Below are 24,577 nucleotides of genomic sequence, written 5' to 3'. Positions count from 1 at the left end.
GCCATACAAAATTAAAGAGGCCAGTTTTCCGGCAATTGTAGCATTTTTCCAAAAAAAAATTTTTCATAGGTATATAGGGGACCCCGAGATTCCGTGACTAAAATTTCAGTGTGCTAGGACAAAATTAAAAAAGTTTAAAAAAAAAGTCGGCCATATTGAAAAAAAATGGCGCGTCAAAAATTGCCAGGGTCCCTCTATGACATTTGGTCTAGCACCCCCCACCTAAGTCTGACTGTTTGGCCGGGCCGTCATACATTTTTCTGACCGGAAGCGGACAACCAAAAGTCGGAATTTTCTGGCCTTCCGGTAAGGACTACACCTAAACTATCGTGAATATTCATGGTATAAACTACGATAAATAAATAAATTCTCGTTCTCGAGAACATTACAATACAATACAATTACAATACAATTACAATACAATTACAATACAATTACAATACAATTACAATATGAATTTAAATTTCTGTGAAATTTTTCGTTTTACTTTGCATTTTGTGTACCTTTGAATATAAACATTACGAGTATGGCTGTCTATTTCGCTTCAAAGCCTAAATAAATGGTCTATTGTCGTTAGATTTATTTTGGTTTGTCCTTATTTTATTTGCTTTTCTTATTTAACACTATCACTGTAAAACGACGTAACCCCCAAAAAATTGCCTATATATTTGTCTAGACAAATCATAATTATGTCGTACCCATAACTCATATTGTTTTACTAGTTACAGTAGGTACTCAACAAGTTATTATCTGACCCTATAACATAACCTCAACAGTACTTTCAACATCCTTTAGGTAATTCCCCGGCTTAGCCTGAAGTTAGAACTGCCGCAAACGTATTAAAACTTTCAGCCCTTTATTAACATTTGCCTCTATTATCTACCTTATTGCAACGAGTTAAAGTTTAAATTTGCAATCCAATTGCCCGTGCTACAAACGGTTACATTCGTTTTCGTTGTAAATTAGACTCTATTTGTACGAAATAAGGTTTATATTTTTCTGAAAGAGTTGGATATCGTGAGCTTGCAAGTATTAAGTGGTTTAACCCTTCCCACAGAGTTTAGTAATAGTACATTTTGCATATGTATGTTATATTAAGATAATGTAGGCCCTTGACTTGTATAATTAATATTATGATAGGAGTATGATGAATTGGCTATGTGCAAAGTGCGTGGTGTGGTGAGGGAACAAAAACCGATGATCGCGGTTGATGTGGCAAACAAGTGTACGTTTGAGGCTTCAAATTTTGATCAACTAACTGACTGACTGATTTTGTTTCCGCTACCTGTCTAAAGGTTGTCTGGAAGAGATCGATTTCTAGCGTCTGTCGTATATTATTTAACTCTACTTGTGTTGCAATTTTTTTCGCGTATTTCATTATAATATTAGTGCAATAAGAAGTATTAACATTGTATTGTTTTGTACGACATAGGTACCTAACTACCTATACCCAGGTATTTGCAACTCCTAGTTTATAGAGCGGGAGCTAAAACATAACATTAACAAGTTAATAAATTTAGTTTACTAGCCATCTGGTTCACCCGAGTACAAAAACTAATCTCACCCTAAAGTTAAATAATTTCTACGAATACACGAAACTTTTAAATGAACTAGGAGTCGTCGCAATTCAATTGAAGATTAAGCGCGATGGAATCCGAAGTATTCTGCGAAGTTTGTGGAAGTTCGGGCGAAGTTGGGCAAACTGCTGGATAGCCAACGTGCACCGAGGTTCGACGTCTCACACCGAATTAGGTTCAGAATCGAGTTCGGGTTAATTTCGTTCGCTGCTTTTTAAGCACACCATTCAATATAACCCTTACGTATATATGCTATACATATCCCTGACTAAATATTCTTACAAGATTTTTAAAATTTGTTAGGTGTATTTTTTAGCTTGTAAAATATTTGGAAGTTATGGAATACATTTCACTCAACAGGATCAAGAGCTTGTGATTTTGATAAAAAAACATTTTTCATGCTAATTAAAAAACAGTGGTAAATTTTTCAGAAAATGGCAAAAATATGAAACACTCTAGTCGGTGGAAGGGAAGACCGAAAGTTCTTCGCTCGCGGCTTGTTATCTCGTTTACTTCGCTGACTGTACACAGTACAGTTACGTGCACAATCTATTGTAAGCGAATTGCAACTTTGTTTCATGGATTCTGGCTGTGTACTGTATGTATGTTACTCTGTGCTATGGAATTAGACAAATAATTGATAGGAATAATTGGACTGAAATCCGTAAATCCATCAGATTCGCTCTTCTGGCAATCTTTCTCTGTCTATACCATCTCACCGAACTGGTTATAATTATTTCCGAGTCCTTCTCTATTCAGGCAGCTCGCCTTTGGAATAGTCTCCCTGTCAAAATGAATCAGTTTGCTTTTAAAAAATCCAAAAGTGAGCACTTTGCTGGCAGTACTTAACTGGAAAATCTTGAGTGTCTCTGTTTATTCATAAACAATAATACAATTAAAAATACACTACATAATCTAAACATAAAACTAATTAAAAAAAAAAAAAAAAATTGTCGTCTCGATCAGTACCTTCTCCGTGAACTTCTGCTGTTTTATTGCACCATACCGAAAACCTGTGTGCATATAACGTGATAGTTTAATGTGTGGAGTGGTACGAACCTGTGGGAATACTGGAACCCTGCAATCCTCAAGCGCTTTGTCGTAGCAGTGTATTTACTTGACGGCATTTCACCTTCCATATACACATTCATGTTGGCAACAATCAAGAAATGCCACTGACTGCAGCTTCCGGTGGCGGTATGGCGCGTAAGCGGTGGTTCCGGTCGACAGAGGGCGCCACTCCGTTGAATAAAACCGGTCTGCACGACGGTGCGCGCTCTCTTGCGGGGTTGGCACTCGACACGAGAACATCGTCCACACTCTACTAGAATTGCGATTGTATCACTTGATTTTAATGTATACCTAATTGTAAATTAATATATAGTACAATAAAATAACTTTATACTTTGGGGTTCTTGGTTTCATTAAGTTATCTACCGGCAGTTTTCATCAGAAGTGTTTATCCACGCGTCATGGGGAAGCATAAGAAGAAAAGTCGTAAACATAAACGCGCTCGATCAGTCAGTAGTTCTAGTACCGTCAAAAGTTCTGACAGTGAGAGTGCCCGAACCCCGTCACCTCTGCCTCCACAACGCAAGAAGACCAGGAAACTAGATCGGTCAAGTAAGCCTTTACGCATAAATGGACCCGAAACTGTAAGTCACAACAATACGCCTACTTTGTACAACATTATACCCGAGTTTGACCCTCTGAAAGATGACATTAATGCATGGCTTAGAGTGATTCAATCTTACGCAAGTACATTTTCTTGGTCTGACGAGATCACCCGTTATCAGGCTTTGAATAAACTGAAGGGCTCAGCTAAAGTGTGGTATGACTCGTTGTTACGCACTGATCACCAATGGCCGTCATGGAAATGGTCTGATTGGCATACTAGGTTGTCTGTTAGCTTTCAAATTCAAAGGAACATGTTTGAACTTTTGAAGGAGATAATAGAACGAAAACCAGCTGAAAATCAATCTCTGTATGAATTCTATTTCGATCAGAAATGTAAAATTGACCGGTTACGTTTAAACTTTTCGGATCAAGACGTCATTTCAATAGTTCTCGGAAATATAGGCGACGGAAATATTGAATCCAATACATTTAATTCGTGTGATCAGTTCGCAAGTTATTTGCATAGTCGGACATACAAAGCAAAAAAACAAACAAACGTTTCACTTCCAAAGGCAAATCACGTTCAGTCACCTGTCGTTAACACTTCTAGTAATGCAAGCGTAGCTACAACGACAAGTCGAGCGGTTGCGTCGGGTTCTGTCGGTTCCGTTTCAAACGAGAATAATTCACAGGCGCGTAAAACAATCAAATGTTTCTTATGCGGCGGAAATCATAAGCGAATGCATTGTGACATAAAGTGTGAGTTTTGCGGGATAAGAGGACATATTGAATCTACATGTAATCGAAAGAAAAATGTTAAAACGGAACAGAAATCTGAAAAACCCGAGGTAACATTTGTGTCATCTTCAAATTCTCGAAACAAGTTCGTGAAGAAGGTAGTTCTAAATAATGTTTTGGTTCACGATGCATTCATAGATCCGGGAAGTAGCTGTTCGATTATATCACAGTCATTAGTAACGAAACATTGTTTACAGACAGCCGAGTTGCCCTCGCCAGTGACTTTGAACGGGTATAAAGAACATTCGTCAAAAATTGTTACCACTGTTTTGAAGGCAAATTTAAAACTTGACTCGGTCGAAATAAACAATGTGGAGTTTTACATAATGGATGATCTGGTAGGTTGTGACATTTTGATTGGACGGAATGTGACGGAACGGCCCGACTTGATGTACTCTCGGATAGGTGAAGTTTTAAAGTTTGATTATGTTAAAACGTTAAATGAATTTTGCAATAGTATTGGTGAGACTGAACTTGATGCCGATTCGAACCATGCAGAATTAATGACATTGTTTCGAAAATATAGTGATTGTATAGCCAGGAATGTGAAGGAATTAGGCAAAGCCAATAATCATGAAATGGTTATCAATGTAACAGATCCGCGTCCAATTCAGTGTAGACCTTTTAGATCGTCTCCATCTGATAGGCAGGTTATTCGGGATATGGTCGATGAGTTATTAGCTAACGATATAGTGCGACATAGTGAGTCTCCTTATGCGAGTCCCGCGCTGTTAGTAAATAAGAAAAATGGAGAAAAGCGACTTTGCATAGATTATCGCGCTTTAAACAAGGTCACAGTGAAAAACAAATATCCTATGCCCCGGATTGAAGATTTAGTGGATAGGTTACAAGGAAATGAGTGTTTTACCAGTCTCGATTTAAAAAGTGGATACTACCAGATATTAATGAGTTCAGAATCAATACCTAAAACTGCTTTTATTACGGAAGATGGTCACTATGAATTTCTAAGGCTCCCGTTCGGTTTGGTCAATGGTCCGTCCTGTTTTCAGGAAATGATGAATAAGGTGTTAGGAAATTTGAGATTTGGGAATGTTATTGTTTACCTGGACGATGTATATTTAGTTACCAAAACAGTCGAAGAGAATCTCAAATTACTTGAGGAAGTTCTAGAGATTTTTCGTAAAAATGGATTAACGCTTAATTTAAAAAAATGCCATTTTTTTAAAACACAAATTGAGTTTCTGGGTTACAAAATTAAGCCAAACGTAGTTATGCCTAGTGATGCCAAATTAGAAGCGGTGAAATGCTTTCCAACACCCAAAAATATTCACCAACTTCGCTCATTTTTGGGGTTAACAAGTTATTTCCGAAAATTTATTAAGAATTTTGCAATGATATCGTCACCTTTGACGAGGTTGCTGAAAAAAGATTCTGTTTGGGTGTGGGAAAACATTCATGAACAAGCATTTCTCACTTTAAAAGAGAAATTGATCTCTGGCAATGTTCTGTCCATTTTTGATCCGTCAAAAGAGAAAATTTTGTATACGGATGCTAGCCGAGAGGGTGTAGCTGGCATTCTTATGCAAGTGACTGATGAAGGCGAAAAACCCATCCATTATTATAGTAGGCAAACTTCAGAGGATGAAAAACGTTATCATTCTTTTGAACTTGAACTGCTTGCGATTATTGCGTCATTACAAAAGTTTAGGCTTTACTTACTGGATTCTCCATTTAAAATTATCACGGACTGCAATGCTGTTCGATATGCGCTAACAAAAAAAGAAATAATTCCTCGTATCGCACGATGGGTAGGGGGAAGCGGGGCAGCTTGGTACACCTTTTTTTGAAATCGATTTTAGGCCCCAAAATGAAGTCAAAATACATTTTTTTTATACTTAGTAGATGACAAATTTACTAACCTATACAAAGTGTATCATTTTTTGTTAAATTTATGGCCAGTAAAAACGATATATGGATTTTAACAAAAAATGGGATTTGTTCAATTGTGCCCCACCTGCAGGGCACTTTGATACATTACATGGGACACTTTGATACATCATTTTGGGGTACTTTGGCACATGAATCAAAGTGCCCGGTAAGTGTTTCAAACTGCCCCCCAGAGCACACTTTGCAGATCAACTCAGTTAGCTGACCAGTAGTAAACTTTTTAAACATTATAAAACATCTATTAAGTGCGGTGCTATTAGAACATACTACTGTTATTAAGCAGTAGGTGCACTTACACTACAAAAAACAACTTTTAATGAAATCAGTGTCAGACTTTGACAAAAAGCTACTTTGTTTGTTTTAACTTTTCTTTGTTAATTTTCTTTCTCTTTGTACGTTCGCACTATACAGTAAAAAAAATAAAAATAAAAATTTGTCAACAAAAAAACTGGCAGGGGCACTTAGATATACAAGAGGGGCACTTTGATATGTTCAAAACTGCCCCAATCTTTATTGTACCAAAGTACCCCAATGATCAAATAAATTAAAAATAATTTATTAAAAATATACTATTAAGTATTACTTTAAAATAATAAGCTAACCTTATTACTGAATAAACGTAATAAGCGCTCATTATGATGTTCATCCGGTAAAGTCTAAAATTTCGCACCACAACTCGATAAAAAAAGCATCATTTATTTACTATGGGACCGCGGAAACACGTTTTCACGCACCAAGCGGCAACGCCTGTCAGGAGAGATATGCCGAAGCTCGTACCTCACTCACACATACAAAGCCACGTTTTAGTGTTGGAGAAGGTGAACATAAGTTTTTAGTTAAGGAATTAGTGTGGGTGTTCAAAACTGCCCCTTGTGCCTATCTACCCCGCTTCCCCCTATTGCTAACACAAGAATTTGCTTTTGAAATACAGCATAGGGAGGGCTCGCGTATGCAGCATGTTGACGCGCTAAGTCGAAATCCGGTACCATCTGGCGAGAGAGACGAATCGGAAGTAGTGCTATCTATAACAGAGGCCGATTGGTTAATGTCTGTGCAATTACAGGATTCGGAGTTAGTTAGAATTAAAGCGATATTGGAATCAGGACAGGCCGAGGAAAATAGGGATATTTTTAGTAAATATGAAATGCTAGGTAACAAAGTTTACCGAAGAACAACCCGAGGTCGTCGATGGGTGGTACCGAAAAACTGTATCTGGCAGATTATAAAAAGTAACCACGACGATTTGGGTCATTTTTCGGTAGATAAAACGGTGGAGCGTATCGAAAGCTTATACTGGTTCCCAAGAGTACGACATACAGTAAAAAAATATATTAAAAACTGTATCAATTGCATCTATTATAAAATAAAAGGCGGTCCCAAAGAAGGAGAGTTGTATCCCTTACCGAAATATGCCCAGCCATTCCATACGCTCCACGTCGACCATTTAGGCCCCTTTGTAAAATCAAAATGCGGCAATAAGTATTTATTAGTCATGGTAGACTCTTTTACCAAATTCGTTTTTATATCTGCAGTAAAAACAACGAATTCAGCTGAAGTAATAACCGAGTTAGATCAAATTTATAAGCATTTTGGAAATCCCAGGCGTATTATAAGTGACGCTGGTACGGCGTTTACTTCCAAAGATTTTACGCAATATTGTATGTCTAAAAATATTCGTCTGCATACAGTTGCAACCGGTATGCCTCGTTCCAATGGTCAAGTTGAAAGATTCAATAAAACCATTCTAGATGCCATGAGAACCTTAGGTGCCAATAGCGATGAGGATTGTTGGGATCAGTACGTTACGGCGTTACAACAGGGCTTAAATAGTACAATTCACAAAACCACAAAAGCTGTTCCAAGCGAAGTTTTCTTTGGGTACCGCTTGAGAACCGATACAGATAGTATTATAGGATTAGAGCTTGATAACGGGGACTTAATGGATGTGACCAATTTGCGTAAGAATGTGGATGAACATCTAAAAGCCAGTGCAATTAGTCAGAAAACGAGGTTTGACAATTCGAGAGTAAGAGCAAGAAGATATTCAATTGGTGATCTTGTACTTATCAAGATTCAGAGTAAGAATAACGAAGGGCAAAGTACAAAATTGATGCCAATTTTTAAAGGGCCATTTCAAATAAAAAGCGTACTAGGCAATGATCGATATGAGGTGACTGATCTACGAGGGTCTGAACGTAGTAATAAGAAATATACGGGCACGGCAGCAGCCGAAAATATGAAGCCATGGATTAAAATCGATGATTGGGCTTCTGAATAATTATTGTGAGATTTGTGAGTATTCCGTGTTGGCATAAATAGGTATTATATCCGCTAATCTATAATATTTTAAGTAACAAGTCCAATAAATAAATTTAAATTTAAATTTCAATGCAGTTTTTTAATTTTGTTAATACAGGTACATAATTACGAAAAAAAAAAACAGGTTAACTATATAACGATTTTATTTGATACATTAATAGGTATTAATTTGAAAAAGTTTGTTTTGCGTATGGGACAGTTATACGATATGTGTGTTTGGAGTGTTCATGATATGCTTAAGTGAAGCGGTTCGCTCTTTAGGTGTGTATGAAACTCTAAACATGCATATGCAAAATTAAGCAGCTATGGTGGTGCTACTGAATCAACTCGGTCTCTCAAGTGAAGCATTTGCTCTTTGGGTGCGAGGGTTCGGTGTTCGATATAGCGATAGTTGGCTCATACGCAAAACAAGATTACAAACATGTAACGACCATTCATCACTGTTTCATTAAAATAACACATGTAATTTTTAACATTCCATAATATGTTTCAGAGTCATATTATTGGCATGTGTGGTGTCAGGCGCTGACACCGTGCAGCATGACCGTGTTGGCAACAATCAAGAAATGCCACTGACTGCAGCTTCCGGTGGCGGTATGGCGCGTAAGCGGTGGTTCCGGTCGACAGAGGGCGCCACTCCGTTGAATAAAACCGGTCTGCACGACGGTGCGCGCTCTCTTGCGGGGTTGGCACTCGACACGAGAACATCGTCCACACTCTACTAGAATTGCGATTGTATCACTTGATTTTAATGTATACCTAATTGTAAATTAATATATAGTACAATAAAATAACTTTATACTTTGGGGTTCTTGGTTTCATTAAGTTATCTACCGGCAGTTTTCATTCACTTCATAAGATGTATGTAAATATAAGGCACTAATCACAACCGTGGGCCGAAAATGCATTGCACAGCGCGGAGCGGCAGCGATATGGGTGACGAGCGACAGTGATCAAGCGGACTACTATCAGTGTTATTATTGGAGTGCAGATAAATCGTCGTTATTATTTTTCAATTGGAGGGTGGCTTGACGCTTTGTGTGTTCCTACCTTACTACTCGTACAATTACGGTATCGGTATTGTGGCGTACTGTTTACATAATTCACCGTCCTCGCAGCGTGTTGCGCTGGCGTCGTGGCATATCGGGAAGACTACAAGAGCGGCATGCATCCTAGTGACCCGGGTTCCAATCTCGGATAAAACATAGAACTTTATTTTTTACTTTTCATCTTTTTTCTTTTTTTTTTAATTAAGTTAACTTAGATTTTTGCGTAGGTTTATAGTAGGTTCTTAATTAATAGTTAATAACCTCATTAGTTTTGTAATAATCTTGTGACATTTATGTTAGTGTAGTTTTATTTATTTTGACTTTAAGATTTCAATTTGACATACCGCTTTTATGTTTACTTGTGTAATAGAACATTTAAATTTTTAATTTACTGGTCCCCCTGTTTTTAAAAAAATATTTTTGTTTAAATAGTTTCGACTTTTATTGAAAATTATTTGGATAATTTATTGCAGTCGTTTTTAACTAGTCTGACATTATAAGTATAATTTTCTACTGTGATTGTTTTTTCTATTACGTGTGTACTTATTACTTTAGTGAGCAGAAATATAGAGGAGTTATTTAGATATACATTCCATGTAATCACGTTAAATATTTACTTCGTATTTGCAAAGTGAAGTTAGGTAAATTAATATGATTGTAGGCCTAATTTTATAATTTTACACGAGATTTGTTTTAAAGTTATTTATATATGTGTGTATTCCTTTTTTTTGCCTTTAAGTAGGATTTTTATTATTGTCTAAAATTACTGTATAAGAATTTAATGTTATTTTTGTATTATTTAACTTTGTAGTCATTTAAATGCAGGCTCCTACCCGTGTGCGGTGTCCCCATTGCCCTAATTCTCCGCGCACATTTACTGAACATGGGCTGAAAGTGCATATTGGGCTCAAACACAAAGATGTGTCCCGAACGACGCTCTCTCCCTACCCCTCCCCCTCAGTTGCGGTGCAACAGCAGCGGCGTGTGCCCACGGACGACAATGGGAGTACCCCGGGTTTTGAGGACCTGGCCACTTTTAGGAAGTCGGTGCGGGTGTTGCGTCACATCCCTAGAGGAGCTCGGAACCTTGCTGCGGGCAAATTGTGCGATGTGATCGATAGATGCATCGACACCAATGGTACGTCAGAGTGGTTCGATTTACTATCCTTTGCCTATTCCGCATTGAAAGCGCCAGAAGCAGCCGATCCGGGCAACTTGACTACAAAAGTGAAGCGTAACATCGCATCAGTGGGGGTCATCGATACTTTGGGCGTCGAAGCCGAGTCGGTGGCTTTGAGGCCCCACTCGGTCCTGAGAACAATCGAGTCGAAAGTTTTCGAGGGCGATCTTAGGGGTGCAGTCAGGGTTCTGATGTCGGACGATACTGTGGCACCGTCGAGCCCTGAAACCCTTGCCAATTTGCAGTTAAAGCACCCTGCCCCATCCCGGCCGTTGCTGTTGCCACCTGAACCAGACAGATCCTGCCCACCTCTCACAGTCAGGCCGGAGGAGGTTGCACAGGCTCTAGGCTCCTTTAACAGTGCTTCGGCAGCGGGCTTGGATGGTGTTCGTCCATCACATCTGAAGGAGCTTACTTCAGGTTCTGCTGGCGATAATGGGCTTCGGTTGCTGGAGTGCCTGACCAGACTATGTAATTTCCTCCTCAGTGGTCAATTAAACCCCTTGGTCTGTCCATATGTATATGGTGCGTCCCTATGTGCGCTGTCGAAAAAGGATGGCGGTTTAAGGCCAATCGCTGTCGGCAGCGTGTTCCGCCGTTTGACTGCCAAGCTTGGTTGTAATGCTGTTAGGGAGGAAATGGCTTCCTATTTGCAACCGTGCCTATTGGGATTTGGTACCAAATTGGGTTGTGAGGCTGCCATTCACGCCGTTCGAGCCTTCGCGCTCGACCCAAATAACGCGGATTGCATCATAATTAAGCTTGATATTAAGAATGCTTTCAACTCTCTGGAACGCGACACACTTCTTACAGAGGTTCGGGAGAAAGCTCCAGCTCTCTACCCTTTCCTGTACCAGTCCTATTCGTCTCCTTCCAAACTCTTCTTTAACGGGTCCCTTATTCCATCCCAGGTCGGTGCTCAGCAGGGGGACCCGCTTGGACCCCTTATCTTCAGCCTGGCTATTCAAAAAGCCATATCTAGATCTCGATCCCATTTGAACGTGTGGTACCTCGACGACGGGACTCTGGGGGGTAGGCCGGAGGAGGTCGAACAGGACCTGCTTGTGCTTCTTCCACTTTTTCGAGAGCTGGGGCTCGAAGTGAACTCCGGTAAATGTGAGTTTTTTCCTTGCAGTGCCAACTCACAGCCTTCTTTCTCTTTGTTTTCTGCCCTACTCCCTGGCCTCAAGGAGTTATCTACCCAGAATGCTAACCTTTTGGGTTCCCCGATGTTCCCCGCAGCTATACCTGAAGCCTTCAAGGTGAGAGAGCAGCTTCTTAAGTCCGCTGGTGAGAGGCTGAAAAAGCTCTCGGCTCATGTGGCACTTACTTTGCTAAGGTCCTGCTTTGCCGTTCCCAAGGTGATGTACTTTCTGCGTACTGTACCTACCTGGCTGCACCCCGGCCATATGGACTCGTTCGACCTGGTGGTGAAGGAGTGTGCTGAGGGTGTGCTGAATGTCTCTCTAAATACAGACCAGTGGGACTTGGCTTCGTTGCCTATACGGAGTGGCGGAATTGGCATACGGCGCGTGCGGGATGTGTGTCTTCCGGCTTTCCTGGCGTCGGCGGCGGGGGCCGTGGACCTTGTCACTAAGATTTTATCGTTAGATGGTGGCAAGGCAGAAATACCTTTCGCTTCCGATGCGTTGTCGGCCTGGGAGGCTCTCAACCCGGGTGCGTCAGTGCCTGAACAACCGTTCCGTCAGCGCTTGTGGGACGAGGTCGGGATTAAGCGTTTGTTCGACTGCCTTTTAGGCAAAGCTTCTGGTGCGGAAAGAGCCAGACTGAACGCGGCTTCGGCGCCAGAATCTGGGGCTTGGCTGCACGCCCTTCCCTCCCCGAACTTAGGCACCCTGCTCGACGACGACTCGTTGCGGGTGGCCGTTGCTCTTCGTCTGGGCAGCGATGTTTGTCAACCACATCTATGCATCTGCGGGTCCATGGTGGAGAGTAACGGGCACCACGCTTTGAGCTGTTGCCGATGCGCGGGGAGGTTCCCACGCCACCACGCGTTGAACGACATTGTTCGAAGGGCGCTGGTTTCAGCCAATGTCCCGTGTGTGCTGGAGCCGCCGGGCCTCAGTCGGTCAGATGGCAAAAGGCCGGACGGTTTGACTCTGGTGCCGTGGGAGAAAGGAAAGTGCCTTTTGTGGGACGCCACCTGCGTCAGCACATTTGCCGCCACGCACCTTGGCCGCACTGTGAGGTCGGCAGGTGCAGCCGCTGAGCAGGCGGCGTCCCTTAAGAGGGACAAGTACTCGGGGTTAACGAACTACTTGTTCGTTCCCTTGGCTGTGGAGACATCGGGGTGTTGGTGCGCGGAGGCGAAAACCTTTCTCGGGGAGCTGGGGCGTCGCCTGCGGCAGAGGGGTCTCGACCCCCGCTCCGGGTTGTTCCTGGCGCAGAGGTTGTCCATCGCGGTTCAACGCGGTAACGCGGCAAGTGTGATGGGCACCTTTGCGCCGGGGGCGATGCGGGGTGGGTTGTTTGAATAGTTTTTTAGGTTAGTTTAAGTTTAGGTTTAGATGTAATTTATAGTTTTAGATTTAGTAGTTTTTAAGTGAAATTAATGTTTATTAAATTTATATGTTGTGTTTATAATTTAGTATATGTATATCTGTACAAAAATATCCTGATCATTAAAAACTAAACTTAAATATAAGCAAAATAATATAGACAAAGAAAAAAGAATTAAACTAATTAACTAAAAGTTTTGTAAGTTAATCTGAAAGTTTTGTATGTTAGTGTGTTTATTATGATAGTATTGTGTTCGTACAGGTACCTAATTGTATCATCTATACTACATGTTTTTGCACCGCCTACAACTTATCTGCTTTGCCTAAAGGTTGACTGGTAGAGAATGCCTTATAGCATTAAGTTAGCCTTTTGTACAGTGTATTTCCTTATCTGCAATAAAGATTAAATAAATAAATAAGTGCAATGTAGTCGCAATTTCGACAGTTGAATGGCGCCGTACAACGTGACACGATCGTTAGAATTCAGCTGTGTTAATACGTTAGCATTTGTATGTGACACAAGTACTCATACAAACTCACGTCTAGCTAAAAACTCGTCTCGATAGAGATCTTTGAAACCAAAAAGCACCCAAAATAGCCTTACAAAATATTTTCAGAAAAAGTATTGAAAAGAACTACCTTTTCTATATTCCAAAACCTTTCAGCGTCACCCTCGTATAAGGTACCCACGTCGCTTCACGTTGAAACATGGCATGTATGTGACCTCAACACGTGTGTTTTCCTTCACCATTTTTTGTAGGTTCTTCCTTATGTGCCGTCTTCCGCACGTTCACGTTAGGGGGGATAATGGGGGATAGATAGTAAATGTAGCGTTGTTTTTACGGTTATGTGTCTGTGGGATCACTTACAAATGGACATATGAGGGTTTCGAGTTAGAGCGTTTTCACATTGCTCGATCCGATTTCGGATGTAGGATCCTACAGTATCCGCGTATAGTGGCCATCCGCTCAGGCGCCGTCTTTAGCAGTCAGCGGTCACGCACACTACCTTTTTTTTTGTTGACGGAGTGGTAAAATGCGTTACTACAAACAATGTGCCTACACATACGCAGTTACACACAAAAACAAATATATCAATATATTATAAAATATATTATCGGTCCGGTTATCTATCGTTTTTACACATTGGAAATAAATCCATTCATAAATTGGCCATGGAATTTTGCGGCTGAGTGCTGCAGGGCTAAGCTGTTTGCAGTGGGGGTCAACTATTTCTGCAGCTGACTGGACGTGTGAGGCTAAACAGACGTTCATCTCGCCGACTCGCGGCGTGAATAAGTGCCCACTCACACAACCAGGTCAATGGGCAATCCATACGAACTCCAGATGACATCTGCACTTCCTATTTATAGCTGCTCGTTCGACGAAGCGAAGTTACAAGCTTAAATGGAGCATTCCGCGGGCTGTCCCGTACAAACGCATTTTATTTCCTGTGTTGCGACTTGTTTTTTGGCATTTAAAGCAGGCGATTATTTTTCTGTGCATATTTTTGACCATTTGTCATAAAAAACGGTCACCCATCCAAGTACTGACCACTCCCGACGTTGCTTGACTTTGGTCAAAAATCACGTTTGTTGTATGGGAGCCCCATTTAAATCTTTATTTTATTCTGTTTTTAGTATTTGTTGTTATAGCGGCAACAGAAATACATCATCTGTAAAAATTTCAACTGTCTAGCTATCACGGTTCGTGAGATACAGCCTGGTGGCAGATGGACGGACGGACGGACGGACAGCGAAGTCTTAGTAATAGGGTCCCGTTTTACCCTTTGGGTACGGAACCCTAAAAAGGTAACTCTTATACCTACAAATATTCAGATAATCCGCGTTTCTGCGGGACAAACGGTAGACAATTACATGGAATGCTCCAATACAACACAAATACTCTTTATTGCACATCACATCTCAATACAGAAAACAATACAATGAAAACAGTAACTCAAGTAGAGGTAAACAACAGGCCTTACCGCTAAAAAGCGATCTCTTCCAGACAACCTCTACGTGGCTGAAATTAATAATGGCTTTTTGATGGTTAAAGATGAAATCTGAAGTAATGAATACTGTACTCGGTAAAGTTGGGGAGAGCTTCTCAAACTGCGGCACTCCGCTCAAAGTATGCCCTTGTCAAGTTGTAGTAGTTATTAGTAGGTAGGTACATTTTCGCGGTTGCATATTTGAATTAAATTATAAAATGGTAAAGAGTAAACAAAATCAATTTTGTGTTATCTTGAAGCACGCACACCTAGAGAAATAAGCAATGTTAGAGTACTGACTCCATACATAATAGTTAAAACCCCCCGTAAATAATAAGTTTTATGCGAGTTTTAAACGTTCATACTTACGTTTTACCATGCATAGTGCATACCTGCCATATGTCTAACTCCCATGTAATTCATATATGGAGAGGGCACTCTAAGCTTATTTCAAATTTATCTATGCTATTATGAAGTATAGGTAATAATAATTGTAGACTTATTTTTCGGATTTTCACGGCTGAGACGCCCCATTTTCCCAAAGGCACTTAACTATATAGCCTCTATTTGTTAATGAAATCGTGCCTGTTCTAAAAAAAACCGGGCAAGTGCGAGTCGGACTCGCGCACGAAGGGTTCCGTACCATAAAGCAAAAAAAAACGGAAAAAAATGCAAAAAGAAAACGGTCACCCATCCAAGTATTGACCACGCCCGACGTTGCTTAACTTCGGTCAAAAATCACGTTTGCTGTATGGGAGCCCCACTTAAATCTTTATTTTATTCTGTTTTTAGTATTTGTTGTTATAGCGGCAACAGAAATACAGCATCTGTGAAAATTTCAACTGTCTAGCTATCACGGTTCGTGAGATACAGCCTGGTGACAGACAGACGGACGAACGGACGAACGGACGGACGGACGGACGGACAGCGAAGTCTTAGTAATAGGGTCCCGTTTTACCCTTTGGGTACGGAACCCTAAAAACAAAAATGTCTGTAAAGGAAATAAAGTTAGCAGAGTCTATCACGTTAAGCACATGTGTGAGTAAACTAGTGCACCGACACCTATTTACTGCCCGATTCGAAATTTAACCTTTACCTATCTCACTTAATAGATCTAGAAACGATACGGATTGGATGTGACAGAGTCAAATGTGACGTTTTTGTTTGAAGAAAAGTCACATTTGACACTGCCATATCTAATCCATATCGTTTCTACATCTATTAATTGACGTATCTTAAAGTCCGAATCGGGCCGTTATACACCGTGCAGCAATTAGGTCAATGACTAATCCGGACGGAAACGGAAGCGCCGGTCGAGTCGAGATGACATGTGCCACGGACACATTCCTCTTGCTTACATAGTTCGCTCAGGCGACGTGGCATGCGGCATTTGTAGTGGTTTTCAATAAAACACCGTCTGAGAGTCTACAATTGTGGAGAGAAAACTCATTTATTGTAAAATAAGTGTTATAAAATGAATACAAAACTAAAATTAACTACAACTAAAAACTAAAGCTAAAATACCTATCAAAATTTTGCGCCCTTGGGAAGGTGCCCATCACGCAGGCAGCGTTCCCGCGCTGGATTACTATGGCCATTTGGCCAATCTACTACAATGGTAGTATATTTTATCAAACAACTTATGAAAATGAGTACATATTTTAGTAAGAGGATAAAATGCAGTTGCCGCCATTAGTGAAAGTGGGGTGGGGCCGGATGTCATAGCTGTCATAGACTATTTTGTTAAAGCAACATTACACTGTGTCTATTAAGTTGGATTTACACTCTACTAAATCTAAATTGATCAATCTAAATTTTTTTTCTTAATTAATCTTAAATTATCATGCAGAAACGTCTGCGAACGAGGCTATTAAGTTTAGAAATAAATTAAAAGTGGAAAATTCACTGTCTTGGGCGGGACTTGAGCCCACGACCACTGGATCACTAGTATAATACTCTGCCATCTGAAATGAATTAAGTTTAACTGCTGGAAAATCCTGAAATTGCGAGAAAGAAGACATATCGACATCAGGCCCCGTTTAAAGTTTAATTTCTTCTGTCACCGGATAATATTCAAAATTTTACTAGTCTGTGGTCAGCATACTAATCTATAATAGCGCCATCTTAACAGGAAGAAACAACACACACGAGGAGACATTGACAATTTCAAAAGCCTAAACTTAACTTCCTTTGTTAAAAAAAAATTCTATCCTACATCCTACATCTACCTCCACCTACCTATACTTTTTCGGACAGCCAAAAATGTGTCACTGTGTGCCGATACAGACGGTCTGCAACCCGACTGATATCTGTACGGGAACTGCACGCCGACTGCAGTTCTCATACAATTGCAGTCAGGTTGCAATCCGTCTGTGTCCGTGTGTCGGCCCTTACTTGGTCGTAGAGCCAGTCTCAATTGAGTCGCTTAACTTCAAACTCGGGTAAATCCATCTGTCAGATTATGCGATTTCAGTATTAAGAAAAAACAATAGAGTATAGTTCGTTTCTTTAGCATTAGAAAGAACTTGGAAGAAGGTAAGCGATTGTGACATGTCTTTTAATTCAAAAACGCTTTTTAAAAATCAGTAACTATTACTTATGAAAGCAGAAATATATAAATGATCGTATTAGATTCATAAATGTTACATATTTGCCGTAACTTATTTTTTAAATGTGTTTTTCAATTAAAAGACACATCAAGATTGTTTACCTTATTTCTAATGCTAAAAAAAACGAACTATAGGATAGATATTTGCCGATAGGGTCGAATGTTTTAATTATATAAATAGTCAAATAGTGTTTACAACATCACCAAAAATAATAATTAAACACCTGGGAAGTATACCAGCGTTTTTACCAACGCAATAAACCGCAAACAGTGTCCTAAATGCGCGAGTGAAATTTTTAAAATTTTCCTGTCACCATGTCGAAAGATGACTCCACGAAACTTCCAGACCTGCGTACCGACGTAGCAACGTCCAGCACAGCGGATGTATGCGCCAAATGCCACGAGACACTACCGAAACGGGATCGTCTCACATGCTGTGCCTGTGAGCGTACTTACGACCTTCCCTGTGCCAATGTATATCATGGATTATTTGATTTAATGTCAACTGAAAGAAAATTAAATTGGACCTGCAAACTTTGTCGCAATGCTCCAAAAACAGGTAAAACGAGCACGCCAATTAAAAACACATTGCAAAATTACGTGTCAATGGACGATTGGCACCAACTTCCAGACACAGACTCGGATGACTCCAATGTAACAATACGGAATAAAGGTCACACATTACACAGCCTCGACGACAGTTTGTTAATAATCTCCCGTAAAGATCCGGATCTAAGTCTAAAAAAGAACAATGAAGTACTCTCTGATATCATACTTACCGAATTAAGAAGCTTCAGATCTCAAATGACCCTGCAGCTTGAACAACAAGAGCAACGATTTACCAACCTAGCTGATAAAATAGAAACTAATATATCTAACCTCTTTCAAAAATATGCTACATTAAAAACGGAATTAAATAACATAAAACTATCAGTTGACGCTACAAATATTCAAACAGATAACATCTTAAGAAAATCTAACTCAAATTTCCAACGTATTGACGAAACAAACAAGAAAATCTTAACCCTTGAACATGAAATGGCGTCCTTAAAACTTCAAACTCAATTATTGGAAAATAAATTAAAATCCTCAGGCTCGGACCGAATAGTGCCTTCGAATAAAACCGAACAACCCAGCAACAATAACTATGTAAGAGACAGCCCAAATCATAATTTCACTGGACCAAGTCATACTGAATACGTGAGGAGGCTGGTTCTCTATGGCTTAAACGAACATGACCGTGAATCCAAACCCATACTGATAGATCAAGTACTAAATCTGTTCTATGACATCTACAACATCGACTTAACTGGGCAAATCGAGGAGATCTGGCGAATAGGGCGTAGAGGCTTCAGGCGCCCTATTGTCATAGAACTTCTAAGTAAGAGAATGACGAAGTATATTATAGAAAACGCCTCATACCTTAAATACACAGGACTCTTTGTGTCAGAGTTTCTTGATCGTGACAGCCTTCGAACCAGAAAATTACTCAGAGAAAAACTACGAGAAGTTAGACAAACCGGACAAAGCGCAGTGATACGCAATAACAAATTATTTGTCAATGGGAAAGAGATGCCCCTCCAAGAAGTATACGCCGATAACGAAGATAGAAACAAGACTATACCCGCAACAACCTTAAACTCAGAAACGTTACCTATTATGCGCCTCACCGGAGATGAACCACAACAGACGTTATTGAGAAACCATCCGCCGACACCAAACACACAGCCAGCGTCATCTGTCAAAACTTTTCGCCCCTAAACCGACCCAATCTACAATATTATACCAAAACACGCGTAGTATTAGAAATAAAATTTACCAAATTGAGTCACTTATAGATGATAAGCCGTTTATCGAAGCCTTATGTATTTGTGAAACGTGGATTTCAATGTCTAAGTTAGATTTGTTAAAACTAGAAGGATACAACTTAGCGAGTTATTACTGTAGGACAAACCACGAAGGAGGTGGAGTTTGTATATTCCTAAAGGATACAATAGAATACTTAGAGTTAACAGATATTAATAAATTATCCATAGAATGTATTTTTGAAACTTGTGCAATCAAGATTCGTAAACTAGATTTAATATTGATTGTAATTTATTGGCCAAATAACTCACGAAGACCCGACTTATTTTTTGAACAATTAGATAAACTCCTTCAACTCGTTAACATAAAGTACAGTAAAAAAGACGTGATTATTGGTGGAGACTTAAATGTCGATGTATTAAAAACATCAATTCTATCTCAAAACTTGTTAAACCTATTCAGAAACGCAAACTTTCATCAACACGTAAAAGAACCGACTAGAATATCACAGAATTCAAAGACATGTATAGATATTCTATTCACGAACTTTGATATCAATAATATAGTTGTTGACGTCGTTGAGCTTGGCCTTTCGGACCATAGAGGAGTTTTAGTGACTACTCAAAACATAACAAATAAGACAAAATACTTACGTAATCAATACTCTTATATGACCCGTATTTATAACCAAAGAAACATATACAATTTCAAAACTGAATTACAAAATACAGACTTTACATCCATGATTAACCCTCAAAACACGATAATTGAAAATTTTGACCGATTTCATACTGAAGTTAAAAACCTACTTGATCGATGCATTCCAAAAATACAGTTTAAACCGAAACCTAAACCAAAAAGACAATGGTTAACTCGCGGCATCAAAATTTCATCTGAACACAAACGCCACCTAAAAATATTGATGACTCAAACTGACGACCCAGTTTTAAAAAAACATTCTAAAACATATGATAAAATTCTCAAACAATCTGTATACATCTCCAAAAAAATTAACAACATTAATAGAATAAACAAATCTAAAAACAAAGTAAAAACAGTTTGGCAAATCGTGAATGAACAAACAAATAAAACCAAGACAAAAAAAACCGAAAATATGAGCCTAAACATAAATGGTAGTATTACAAACGATCCGCAACTAGTAACGAATACTTTCAATACCTTTTTTGCCTCCGTAGGATCAACAACTAGTAATAGTATACCGCACGGCCGCCCTGTCATTAACCCAACCAGCAACACATTTTTCTTGTCGCCTGTAGATCCCTGCGAGACGTTCAAATGTATTAAACAGTTAAAGAATAAAACTAGTCATGGAATTGATGAAATTCCTCCCTCACTTGTCAAATTATGTGCCACTGAATTGACAAATCCTCTCACGGACCTAATAAACCAATCCTTTTCCTCAGGAATATTCCCAGAAAGCCTTAAAATCTCACTAATAAAACCGATATTTAAAAAGGGAGACCTTTCAGACACCCAAAATTATCGACCAATTGCTTTGCTCAATACCTTTTCGAAGATCTTTGAATCCATTATGACAAACCGACTTACATCCTTTTGCAACAAATTTAATGTGTTTGATGAACGACAATACGGATTTAGGAAACAAAGATCTACCACACTAACAGTATATAAATTTGTTCAAGAAGCGTTAAAATTAATTGATAATAAGAAATACGCGTTCGGGCTGCTCCTGGACATGAGTAAAGCATACGATCGAGTTCGACATGACATACTCCTAAACAAACTATACGGAATTGGTATTCGTGGCACCGCGCATAAATGGTTTACCTCTTACCTAATGAACCGCCAACAAATAGTCGAAATAGAATTCTATAATGACAATACTAAAACATTATCCAAAGTTCGGTCTTCCACAATTAACACAACTTGTTCTATCCCACAAGGTAGCGTGTTGGGCTGCATCTTATTTATACTATATATTAATGACTTACCAAAATTACTTAATACTAATATCAAATCCCTACTCTATGCAGATGATATTTCTATCATATTTCCCAGCGCGAACACTGCTGAAGTTACGAACACCTTAGACACAATATTTAATACAATTTTACCTTGGCTTGAAGATCATAATTTAATTATAAATCTGCAGAAAACGAACTTAATACAGTTTAGACCCTACCAAAGATTGGCCCTAGAAATAAATTATTCATACCTATCACAAAATCTAGAACTTACCAGCACTTGCCCACTACTTGGCTTGAGCATTGACGAAAACTTTAACTGGAAAGCCCATGTTGATAAAATCTCTGTTAAATTATCCAGATTTGCTTATGCTCTCAAACAAATATTAATAAATACCAACTTAAAAACTGCTGTATGTGCTTATCATGCTTTTGCCCAGTCATGGCTGCAATATGGTATCATTTTGTGGGGCAATAGTGTAAACGCTAAAGACCTATTTTTACTACAAAAAAGATGCATACGAGTTCTAACCAAGATAAGTAATGAGGAAAGTTGTAGACCACATTTTACGAAATTAAATATTCTCACCCTTACATCCTTATACATCATAGAAACCTGCAAATTTGTGCGAAAACACGAGAGCTTATTTGTAAAACCCCAAAATCCCATACCACAACTACATAACTTACGTATCCGCAATAAACTTGTACAAGCAGTTCCCGCTAACCTACATTTCTTCAACAAAGGCCCTTACTCAATGTCCATTCGAATATATAACCACATCCCTCAGTATATAAAAAATGAAAATAAATATAATAGCTTTGTAAATAAGCTCAAGACTTACCTTTTAACCAAATGCCCATACACTTTGCAAGAGTTTATGGACAATTAAATAGTAAAGTATATGGACTATAGCATATTGTGACCTATTTAATTAGTTTAATTACCTAAAATAATAAATATAGACAGTCAAACAAGTTTGTCAGTAGAAAAAGGCAAGAAATTTAAACCTTTTTTGGGATGCGAACTCCTCGCGCCTACATTTTTCCAAATTTACCGCTTTTCTCTACTGACGGAAATAGCTTGACAAATTATAAATAGTTATATAATGTATGAATGTTTAAATATCTTACTTTTTTTACGTATAATATGTTGCCACGCCCTAGTAGGGTCCATGCTGTACTGAATGAAACTTAAACACCTTTATAAACACCATGGATTGCATCGAATAAATGATTATGATTATGATTATGATTATGATTATGGATTTACCCGAGTTCGAAGTTAAGCGACAGAATTGCCACTTTTGTCACTGATTTTGCGTGTTGGGCTCGACGGCGCATACCTACGACAGCAATAGGAACATTGCACCGAGTGTACTTCCCATTCAGAGCTTTTAGTATTCACGCCAGTTGGAGATGGGATTTTTGACGCAAAAAAAGAACACACATTTCCACAAAGTAGGTATGCATTTTGAGTTTTTAGTGCGCGGACTTTTGAACAAGGATGTTCTCTATTCAACCTTTGTAGGTTGTAGGGTTAGTTGAACTTGTATATGTATAGAGGTTTAGGGTCTGTTAGAACATTAAAACTATACTAGGGCCTGAAATATCATCTCTATGTTACATGATAGTCAAATATATCTGCCTATGCAATTATATACAGGAAGGACCTCGTCTGGAAATGGGCTGCCTCGGCTCACTTAAACAGCCTCGCTTATTTATTGGCCATTGTAGTATTACTGCATCGCTTGTTTGAAATTTAAGTTATTATTATGAGAAGTTTTCGATTTTCGAACATATGCTTATAAACCCAACTAATAAGAACGAGAATCTAACTTCATTGTAATCTAATAGACACTGGACAGTGTGTGGGTTCTAATCAATGTCGGAATATGTAAGAAAAATTCTCAATACTGTAAAGGGGTGCCACTCATATAAACTTATAAATATTAAACTTAAGTACATAGCTTTACTTATAACAAAACGAGGTGATCTCAGTTTCATAACATTAATAATATACTTTAACTAATTTCGGATACCTCGTGTAACCTTTACCCTTACCCCCACGCTACACACTAGCTAACTAGTCTCAAAGCCGGAGCTTTTGAGTGCTAAAAGCAAGCTAACCTAACCTAACTTAACTTTAGAGCAACTCGGGCTAACTGGATCATTCTGTAGCTTGAGTAATTTGATCATTCCTTTACCGTATGCGGCAGTGCGGCTTGGTACATTTAATATTGCTTTAACCTATAGGTCGCTTTTCTAAAGATGGATAGCCTCTACGGCTTTATAAAAGCCAATGAGTTCTATTGTTAGAAAAACTTTAATGCCAAATAGAGTAGGTATTACCTAGTAGTAAACACTAAAGTTTTACATTTACAATAAATCGTTCATAATCCTTTATTCAGAGATCTTGTCCGGTTAACTTTTGAGATACCTCCCCCTATTGAAGGGAAATAAGATTTCGTATACACAATAACTACCAAACCTACCATTACACGACTCAAATAAGTTTTATCCAACTTTAAAAATTAAAAGGAATAGGTACTAGTATTCATGCGTGTCGACCATTCCGAGGGGCACAAGATTAAATAATACTAAACTTTGTACCAAAACTGGCAAAGACGCACACAATACCCTTTTGTGATCATTTCGAGCGCGTATTTCGGAAAATGCACGTTCATAATAAAATTGTTCGCAATACAATATACGACATCACAAATACGTAAACATAATTGTTCACAATACAATACGGAATCCCGAATACGTAAAATTTAATCTCCTGTGACACAGCACGTACCAACACCAATGAAACAAATGTTCCCTGTCGAATTTAACGGTGACGTACAATTGGCAAATGTGAACCCGGAATGTGAATCAGAATACCACTTTATAATTGATGCCATATAGAGTACAATTCAGATATTTTTGGGTATTTGGCCTGTAAAATATTTCATTTTAAGCTCTTCTGATAAATATTTCAAAATGACCACTGACTGTTCGCCGTCGTGCGATGAGAGTTATACGTATTCATCAACGGTCAAACATATTTCTATGATTATAATTTACTTTGCGTCATTTTTTAGTCCCACTACTCGTTGGCAAATGTTTACATACGTCCCAAATGTTTTTTTAATCAATGCCTTTAGCTACATAAGATTCTTTGCATTTTCTGTTTGCCTGTTGTTCATTTGAATTGAACATCTGTCACGCGTCCCTTTATTTGTCCTACTCTATTTTTTTATATACCTATGG

The 24,577-nt window shown here is 39.0% G+C and overlaps 3 protein-coding genes across 3 annotated transcripts in view; all 3 read left to right on the top strand.

Moving 5' to 3' along the window:
- LOC134676766 (neogenin) overlaps nt 1-24,577 on the top strand; it is a 224,521-nt gene that overhangs the window by 166,985 nt on the left and 32,959 nt on the right. The gene's annotated exons all lie outside the window — the stretch shown is intronic.
- On the top strand, nt 2,955-8,944 carry LOC134676985 (uncharacterized). Its single transcript, XM_063535360.1, has 2 exons — nt 2,955-4,836; nt 8,713-8,944. The coding sequence occupies exons 1-2, from the start codon at nt 3,050-3,052 to the stop codon at nt 8,942-8,944; spliced, it is 2,019 nt and encodes a 672-aa protein (XP_063391430.1). The 5' UTR covers nt 2,955-3,049.
- LOC134676936 (uncharacterized) lies at nt 17,789-19,334 on the top strand. The gene has a single exon (XM_063535317.1). The coding sequence runs from the start codon at nt 17,883-17,885 to the stop codon at nt 19,326-19,328; it is 1,446 nt and encodes a 481-aa protein (XP_063391387.1). The 5' UTR covers nt 17,789-17,882; the 3' UTR covers nt 19,329-19,334.

Source organism: Cydia fagiglandana, chromosome 25, assembly GCF_963556715.1.
Source record: "Cydia fagiglandana chromosome 25, ilCydFagi1.1, whole genome shotgun sequence".
Taxonomy (NCBI): Eukaryota; Metazoa; Arthropoda; class Insecta; order Lepidoptera; family Tortricidae; genus Cydia; species Cydia fagiglandana.
Note: the sequence above shows the minus strand (reverse complement) of the source record. Positions and strands in the feature narration are given on the sequence as shown.